This window comes from Pararge aegeria, chromosome 8, assembly GCF_905163445.1.
Source record: "Pararge aegeria chromosome 8, ilParAegt1.1, whole genome shotgun sequence".
Lineage (NCBI taxonomy): Eukaryota > Metazoa > Arthropoda > Insecta > Lepidoptera > Nymphalidae > Pararge > Pararge aegeria.
The window spans coordinates 10839195-10847929 of record NC_053187.1 but is presented as its reverse complement, the minus strand read 5'-3'; the positions used below and the strand labels follow the sequence as shown (position 1 = coordinate 10847929).

Sequence of the window (8735 nt, the reverse complement as noted above, 5' to 3'; positions counted from 1 at the left end):
ATTTACAGTTCGCGATGAAGATAATTAAAAGTTTGACATTTGTTATTGACAGTGACATTGACTTAATTCTTTATATTGTCCTTTCCAGTCTATGCCATGAAAGTCGATTTCAGAGATTTTACTACTTATTATTTAAGAAATTTTCAATAAACCAAAAAGTGGAAGAACTTATTGTAGTACTTAATTCCCTTTTTAGATTTTTATATTAGATTAGATAAATCAATTCCCTATTTTAATATTATTGTACACACACTGAAAGAAAAGTAAAGTGATAATAATATTTGTTTTATTTTCTTACTGCAGGCTGGTATTTACTGAAAATATCTTTGCCCAATCCAGGAATAGACATTTTTGTTACTTCTGAAAAACAATTTCTGGATTTGTGTACAAAGTTCTTTAAAAGAACTTTTACAAAAGTCTGAAGAAACCAAAAGAACTTCTTTTCTTTTCGTTTCTTCAGACTTTTGTATCCTTATTGGTATCTTTTCCTCATTAATATGCGTGTTGGCAGTACTGATCAATCTGCTGTTGCTTTCCGGTCGCGGTATTTATATCCTGTGCTCTTTCTTCATAAATCATTGTCATTTATTTCTACATTCTTTGTGGTTAATGATTTCTGTTCTTGTGGATTTGTAATTTTTCAATCAAATTGTTTTGTGAACACCATAGCTGAAACTATTGAAAACCCTTAAAAATCGTAAGTTTTTATTAACCCTTTAATTTTTATTATTATGGAAATATATTCTATAATGGGGTTATCTTTGACATGTCGACAATTTTAAGATCAATGATATACATAAGGACTTCATAGTGAGTTATAATTTTTAAGATGCCTGTAGCTGATGAAATCCAGTCCTCATGGGCTGATGAAGTGGAAATAGATCAGGGCGCACTTCCACCACCATCAGAAGTAGTTGAAAATGGACTCAAAATTGTAACAGAATATAAATATGACAACGACAATAAAAAAGTCAAAATTGTCCGTACATACAAGATTGAAAAACGTGTTGTCTCAAAGGTAATTATTTAATTCTACCTATTTATTTATTAAAATAATAATTTGCCTGAAACTCTAGCCAACCCCACTGTTTTTGAGATCAAGTTACATATTAATACACCCTGATAGGAAGCCGAGAGTGCAATCTATAGATGGGATGGGCACATACTTGAACAAGGTATTGCAGTAAAATAAACCCACACTGCAGTACAAAAAAATAAATATCTTGGATGTTATTCTGCTGGTCACATGGTAACCATTTGTGTTTGAAGTCAACCTCAAGATCAGATCTGAGTAAGTTAAGACTCAGAATCCAAATCTCACTTCCCTCCAAAGTACTTAGTCCACTGCTGTTCCCATCTCCACTTGTTTTCAGATCTCATCATGAGTTATTGTTGTTGTCATGCCATTTCACATTTCTCATAAATGTTTTATGCTAACCAGTAATTCTTTCACATTTCACAGAGTATTGCAAAACGTAAAACGTGGGATAAATTCGGTGATTCAGCGAATGACAAACCTGGTCCTAACCCAGCAACCACCAATGTTTCTGAAGATGTCTCGATGCAATTCATTACAAGCAAGGAAGAGGCACAGCGTCCTGATGAAGGTGACCTAGAAGCCCTGAAGGTGAAATAATTAATACTTTTTACAACTTTTACCACACTTTCAAAGGTCTTCCTATTATTGATACATTGGACCTCTGGTAATCCGACAAAAGTTTTACTGGGCATTGCTGAACCATCAACATTTTTGGATTATAGAATACTGCCTAAGACCCCCTATAGTCTGGTTTTTGTTTACAAAAGAGGTCCTTGTAATCCAACAAATTATGGATCCAATGGGAAGATTCAATCTGTCCAATCATACATTTCTACATAAGACAAGATTGTCAAAAAATAGTCAAAATAATAGACACATTGGATTACAGGAGTGCTGGATTGGACAGTGTCCAGATTACCAGGGCTCCATTTTATAAGTGCCATTAAATAAATCTTAGTTGAAGTTTTCATATATGAAACTGAAAGGATTTGAAATTAGTCTATATTTTATTCATTTGGTACAATGTTTTCTGGTTTTTTGGGATGGATGTTGATAGAAAACTAAAAATATCTTATTATTGTTACATGCAAGAAAAATATTAGCATATGATATATATTGAGTCATTTTATTGATTGTGATCATCATCCCTTAATTACACTAACTATTCAGATTACTGCTGATGAGCGATAAAAAAAGTATTACAGTAGGACAAAATAATTATTGTAAACTGCATAAAATTTCAGCAGCTGGTCTAATGTTAGTTATTTTCATGTTATTTTGAGGCAGCTTAAAAAACTTCTAATTTATGCCTTTATGTTCTTTAATAGTATAAAAGCAGATGATATCCATCTACCGGTTTTACTACAACAATATACAAAAGTACTAAATAAATTAATCAAAATATTATTTTATTCCATATTATTTAATACCATTAATATTGTTTTCCTATTTTAGTCTAGGCCTACCAAGGTGCTGTTCAAATGTCGTACATGCCAAGGGGAACATTGGACCTCAAGTTGTCCATTCCAGAACACACAAGTAGCTCAGGCCAAGGCTAGTGAAGCAGCTAAAGCTGCTGGTAAGTTTTTGTATTTATTAAATCAATTTGGTATAACATAATAGGATTGCCAGAGTGCTTTCCATCACGCCCCGGGCTGTTCTGGCTGTGCCTTTTTAGGTGATAAAGTTAAGCACTCACACTAAGCTAGTTGTATTATTTGAGTAGTATGTTTTTGTAGTATTATTTTTCCTGTGTAGCAATAGGTAATCAGATTTGCTTACTAGATAAAAGTCCACATTTTTTGAATTTCATATAAAGTAATGGCTACTACACTGTCATGGGCTTATATTTTGATAGTCTAATTATTTCTGAAATAAAAAAAAATTATCAGAACTGATGAGACTAAACAAAATCTCTGGCTGGCTATATAAGAGTGAATTCTTGCAATGTACTTATAAAATTTTGTAATAACTAAAGTTAAATATTAGTTGTTTTTGTAAAGATTGTATAGGAATAAAAAGTAATCTGTATTTTTTTTATATTTCAACAGAAGCCAAAGCTTCCAGCACCAACAAGTATGTTGCACCGAATATGCGTGAAGGCGCAACTCGCGGTACAGGTCGTGAACCTCCAGGCGCACGACGTGACGACCTGGCAGCAATCCGTATTTCTAACTTAAGCAACTTTGCGGTTGAGGCAGATTTAGATGACCTGGTGAAAGGCTTTGGGCCTGTACAGAAGTTGTACCTTGCAAAGGAAAAGGTATTATACAAACAATTTGTTTTTTTATGTATAAATATTGCTATACAATCCCACAGCCCAAAGTAGATCATGATCTTGTAATCTAACTGTACACAACTTAATTTTTGTCATTAGTGTTGAGTAGTCAAACATGAATTGTGTTTTTTATATGCTTGTCCTTTATTCTTGCTGCAACTGAGTGTCTTTTGCATAGACCTTTTTTCTGGGTACCACAGATTATATATATCAATCTTATTACAGCATCATTAAGCAGGTCAGATATATTTAGATTTGAAACAATAAAAATATTATACATCACTTGTTGCAAGTGCAGTGTACATTTTCGTGGTGTTTCAGTTTCACTTCAATTACACACACAACTTCACAATGGTGGTTGAAAGGCTTTTGGATGGTGGTATGTTAAGGGGTCTTAATAGAAAAATGCAATGTAAACTCTATTGTTCCCCTTTTCATACTAAAACAGCAACAGTTGTTTAGGAAATCTCTGTTTTATAGTAATTGTTTATTCATAACAATAATTTTTTCAGAGTACGGGACAATGCAAAGGATTTGCTTATGTGCATTTCAAATTCAGGGGTGATGCTGCTAAAGCTATTACTACATTGAATGGTTATGGTTATGATCATCTTATATTGAATGTAGAGTGGTCCAAGCCGCCGCAAAACAATTAATGTACCCCCAAACAATTAATGTACCCCCAAACAATTAATGTGCTCCATGTTACAGATTAAAAAATAAATTTGAATAAACTAATGTCATAGTTTTATTATTTTCCATTCTGATAAAAAGCTTTGTCAAGCCTAGCCTAGATTCTACAATATCTTGCAACATTGGGATGAAGAAAAAAAAATAATTAAAAACAGGGAAATTATTTAATTAAAATAAATTACACAAGTCACAATCACATTATTCATAAAGAGTCCTCAATAACACTTTTTTTTTGTAAAAACCAAGTAAATACAACAATTTTAACTACATGCTATACACATATAACATCCACTATAAGCACAGAACAAATGTCACTTGGAATAATAAAATAGGTGAGAATTTTTTGTAGCAAGGTGGTGGTTATAATACATTTGCAATAAAAAGATCTTTTTTATGTATATTTGTTAGATATCAATATCGTACTTTTCATCATCACTGTTTGGACTGTATGCATCATCTGGCAGGCGAACTTCTCCACAGAACATAAGTTCTACATAATTGAAATAATCTAAAGCAATATTTGTAAGCATTGCACCAGTTGCAACACCAAGCATTGTACCAAGAACAGGTCTTTGGCCAATCGAGCTTCTTAATATTGCCCATAGGAATATAGAACCAAGGGGCCAAAGGCAGCCTCCTAGGAATGCCCATGAAAATCGTCTTGCAGGTGCTGCAGCTGCTAGGTGTGGCCTTGCCCACAACCACAACCCAGCACCACCTCCAGCAGAAAGAAATAACACATCTGTGATATCTCTACGAGGAAACAATCTGAAATGAAATTGTATATTTGAAAATGAAATTTGAAAAATAAAAAAATATTGCCATAATGTTACTAGGGAAGATGAAAGGATTTGATCCCAGGTGTATGTGGTATTGATTACTGAATTGTTTAATAAGGTGGTCATTATTCACTCGTCTGCAAAATTACAGATAGTAAATTTTTTTAATTCCACTTTTAATGTAGGCTATCAAACAAGTATTTATATGCATTTTTCCCAGGTACAGGTTCAAATTGAAGTTCATATTGCAAAGAGCAATATAGCCCTCAATTTTTTTGATACCTTGCTTAGCTTGGTTCATGTAGGTTGGTAAGGTAAATTTAAGATTTTAAAGTAGTAAAATTAAATCAAGGGTAATAACATGGTTACTAACCATCTAAGTTTTTAGGTTAGCATGAGCATAGTTAATTATTAAAGAAATAATCTGTACTAGTCTAGCATTTAGAAATAGGAGTTGTTCATTCCTATTCCTTGTCAGAGAGCGATAGGAGTTGTTCACTCCTCTTTCTCCTTGGAGAGCAAGTTAAATTGTTGCTAGTAATTATCAAGAAACTAATAATAATGGTTAATGTCCCTGCATAGCTCTTGTATAAGAAATGCCTGTGTCCAGCAGTAGACATTATTCAGCTGAGGACGATAAATATAATGTTATACTCCTGGTTCAGACAGTAATAGAAAATAAACCAGGTCATATGAATAAAGGGATCCTCAGAACTACTACTACTAGTTTATAGATATTAAAAAAAAATCTTAACTAACATTGATAAAGATAGGTTCTTTGTATTTCCAGGGCATATAAATATTTTGTACATACATACCTTACCATCAGATGGGGGTTCATTACACCCACCGACAAAGTTGTGTAACTTACAAGCCCCTGTATAGGCAAATAATAATATAACACATTATCTTTTGTAAATGGTGGTACTCTCACTTGATTTATGGATTTATTAACTGTATCCACTGTTTTATTTATGGTTGCCGGTAAAGTGTTATATTGCCTTCTCAAGTTATGATAAAATCTCTCTAAAAATTCCATATTGTGCAAGTGGTTATGCAGGTCCAATACTTTAGTCTTGATCTGTTGCGTAGCGAAGCTCAAAACATAATTTGGCAAGGGTAGGAGACGTGACGCTGTAATTTAGAATATATCTAACTTTATAATTTATTAGTTACAAGGTATACCAACAAAACATATAGAACAACAAATTACAATAATTTCTTTGATTTCACAGATTATTAGCTATTTTAAAAAGAAATCCACAGATAAAATAACACGAGCGTCTGTGTTTCTAGGACATCTATCTGAGGTGACTCATTCCTTTAAGAAACAGCTTTAGGGAAGCAGAAAATATATCTTTATTTTTTTCTATTTTTTTTATATAAACAAGAATAATTAGTTAAGAAACATGTGAATAGTAATCGCTTAGTCAGTATTCCATTTTTGATAAGGTCACTCACTCTGTGTGAGAGGTACCTTCAGCAGGGATAGCACAGGCAGAAGACAAAAATAACTCAGACAAGGGATATAGTTAACGTGTTCACCTACTAAAGCACAGAAACATGGAACAGGAGAAGTTTACTTCCGTTTATTATTAAACATATAATTTTTGGATATTATTTCCAATGCTCTGAGAGTTATAAAGCTGTAAGAAAAGATACATTTTTCTTTTTCCCGAGGAGAAAATTGTCTCCTGTTCATGCTAGCCGTGCTGGAATGACTTCTCCTTTTCACGTTTAAAATATCGTAATAAGTACTCGTTTTGGTCTAGGTACGTTCTAGGTATAAATATTAAATCCTTGGGGTTTAGGGGTTTTAGGTTTCAAGTCCATGATCAATTGGCATATGTCTTTGTGTTTGTCATTTTTATCTGTTATCATTATATTATCATTTGTCTGGTATGTGGATGTCATTTAGAATTGTCAAATTTTAAATTTTAATGTTATTGAGTATATTTATTTGCTGTAGAATATTATTAAAATCGCAGTTTAAATATGTTAAACTGAACATATAAGCCGTAAAAATGATTTTGTCATTGTTAAAACATCACAAGTTATCTAGAAATTTCACAAAACCCTTTGAAATCAGCTTAGTAACCTCTAGAAACTGTGCAAAAATTCTTGGAATTGAGACATCCTGCGATGATACAGGATGTGCCATAATCAATGAAAAAGGAGACATATTAGGAGAAACTTTGAATTCGCAAAATTTAATACACTTACGTTATGGGGGCATTATACCAGATGTGGCACAGGACTTGCATAGAAAGTATATTGAACCTACTGTACATAAAACATTAGAATCAGCACAATTGAACTGGTTAGACATTGCAGCTATAGCTGTTACATTAGAACCTGGTCTTCCCCTTAGTCTGGCTATCGGCATGAAGTATGCGAAGCATTTGTCTAGGAAATATAATAAACCCCTTATACCTGTTCACCACATGGAGGCACATGCTTTAGTTGCCAGAATGCAGCACAAAATATCATTTCCATATTTAACCCTCCTCATATCCGGTGGGCATTGTTTGCTGGCCTTAGTGCAAGGTGTTAATAAATTTCAACTTCTTGGTCAAAGTATTGATTGTGCACCAGGGGAAGTGTTTGACAAAGTAGCAAGGAGGATGAAGCTGCGTAATATACCAGAGTACTCACAACTATGCGGAGGGAGGGCTGTGGAAATGGCTGCTTCTAAAGCAACTGATCTAAACTTATTTCAATTGCCACTCCCTTTAGTTGATCACAAAGATTGTAATTTTAGTTTCAATGGCCTGAAAACATCTGTAATGTATCAACTTTTTAGGAAAGAAAAGGAACACTCTATTGAAGCTGATAAGTTAATACCAGAAGCAAATGACCTATGTGCTGCACTATTAATGACCACATCCAGGCATCTTGTACACCGGACACAGAGAGCTATGGACTTTTGCCATAAAAATCATTTATTACCTGATGAGAAAAAACAATTGGTGGTCTCTGGTGGTGTGGCATGTAATAATTACATTTTTAACACATTAACAGAGTTATGTAATGAGTTTGACTACAAAATTTATAGGCCTGAACCAAAGCTATGTACAGATAATGGTGTCATGATAGCATGGAATGGTTTAGAGAAATGGCAAAGAAACATAGATGTAGTGAGCAAAAATATTAATAGCTTGGATATAAAAGCTGTTAGTCCTTTAGGTGAAAGTCTCATTTCCAGTGTTGTAAAGGCTAGAATACCAACAAAGTTAATAAAAATAAAAGTAAAATTATGATATATTTTTTTTTTATTTAAATGATCAATTGACCTGATCTACTTACTGTTTCATTGTGAACCAACCACAAAACTTGCTCAAAGGGTTGAGGGTTGTGATTGGATGATGCAGCTTAATAGGTTTTAACTTTTTTTTATTCCACTACAAGATGTTTACTGCTGATAATGATGCAGTCTAAGATTGTAACGGGGCTAAACTGTCAGGGTTATGGCAGTTAATTGAAATCCATACTAACCAGTTTCAATGCAACGGTTTGGCGGCACGCCTTTGTCATATACGGAATCCGGGACCTTGCACTTAAAACCGCAGCATTCACCGATGCGTCTAGGAGGTTTGCAAAACTTGGTCTAGCGGTTTGCATGGTCGACTGTGTTTCACAAGGTCCTCGGTTCCATTCCAGTCGAGCTAAAAATAATTGGCAAGTAAGAAATTTTCATAGGGCCAGCGTGGTGGATTACAGCCTAAACCCCTTTTCATTGTGGGAGGAGACGCGTGGAGACACTACAGGGGTAGTGGGCCGGCAGGTATGTGATAATTATTCATTTTACCGATTGGCGTCCACTGCTGGACATAGGTTTTTTTAATTGGGGGCTACCACCAGTCAGCCTACTAAACTGCCAACCTCACCGGCTGCCCGGGTGCACCCTGCCATCTAACCGACGAGGCTCTGACAACCGACAAGTGGC

General features: G+C 34.2%; 3 protein-coding genes across 5 annotated transcripts; 2 read left to right on the top strand and 1 right to left on the bottom strand.

Moving 5' to 3' along the window:
* The first annotated feature begins 551 nt into the window (after positions 1-551).
* LOC120625623 (eukaryotic translation initiation factor 3 subunit G-like) lies at positions 552-4055 on the top strand. Its single transcript, XM_039892706.1, has 6 exons — positions 552-697; positions 830-1018; positions 1463-1627; positions 2495-2618; positions 3091-3302; positions 3830-4055. Exons 2-6 carry the CDS (start codon positions 830-832, stop codon positions 3971-3973), a joined length of 834 nt encoding a protein of 277 aa, XP_039748640.1. The 5' UTR covers positions 552-697; the 3' UTR covers positions 3974-4055.
* A 103-nt stretch (positions 4056-4158) lies between these two features.
* LOC120625624 lies at positions 4159-8372 on the bottom strand. Of its 2 annotated transcripts, none has more exons than XM_039892708.1 (3): positions 8285-8372; positions 5608-5923; positions 4159-4778 (listed from the first exon to the last, which is right to left on the bottom strand). In XM_039892708.1, the coding sequence occupies exons 2-3, from the start codon at positions 5826-5828 to the stop codon at positions 4415-4417; spliced, it is 585 nt and encodes a 194-aa protein (XP_039748642.1). In that variant the 5' UTR covers positions 5829-5923; positions 8285-8372; the 3' UTR covers positions 4159-4414. The 2 variants fall into 2 exon arrangements, with proteins under 2 accessions (XP_039748642.1, XP_039748643.1); XM_039892709.1 differs by lacking the exon at positions 8285-8372 and adding an exon at positions 6003-6021.
* LOC120625622 (probable tRNA N6-adenosine threonylcarbamoyltransferase, mitochondrial) lies at positions 6738-8051 on the top strand. Of its 2 annotated transcripts, XM_039892705.1 has the most exons (2): positions 6738-7058; positions 7593-8051. In XM_039892705.1, exons 1-2 carry the CDS (start codon positions 6814-6816, stop codon positions 8047-8049), a joined length of 702 nt encoding a protein of 233 aa, XP_039748639.1. In that variant the 5' UTR covers positions 6738-6813; the 3' UTR covers positions 8050-8051. The 2 variants fall into 2 exon arrangements, with proteins under 2 accessions (XP_039748639.1, XP_039748638.1); XM_039892704.1 differs by having other exon boundaries at positions 6738-8051.
* Positions 8373-8735: the final 363 nt, after the last annotated feature.

What these genes read in the sequence shown, in the direction of transcription:
- LOC120625623 (XM_039892706.1), top strand. Translation starts at nt 830, where the DNA reads ATGCCTGTAGCTGATGAAATCCAGTCCTCATGGGCTGATGAAGTGGAA. An exon ending in GTGACCTAGAAGCCCTGAAG is followed by an intron (nt 1,628 to 2,494) that starts GTGAAATAATTA and finishes TTCCTATTTTAG; the next exon opens with TCTAGGCCTACCAAGGTGCT. An exon ending in TGTACCTTGCAAAGGAAAAG is followed by an intron (nt 3,303 to 3,829) that starts GTATTATACAAA and finishes TAATTTTTTCAG; the next exon opens with AGTACGGGACAATGCAAAGG.
- LOC120625624 (XM_039892708.1), bottom strand. Translation starts at nt 5,828, where the DNA reads ATGGAATTTTTAGAGAGATTTTATCATAACTTGAGAAGGCAATATAAC. An exon ending in AACCCCCATCTGATGGTAAG is followed by an intron (nt 4,779 to 5,607) that starts GTATGTATGTAC and finishes ATTTCATTTCAG; the next exon opens with ATTGTTTCCTCGTAGAGATA.
- LOC120625622 (XM_039892704.1), top strand. Translation starts at nt 6,814, where the DNA reads ATGATTTTGTCATTGTTAAAACATCACAAGTTATCTAGAAATTTCACA.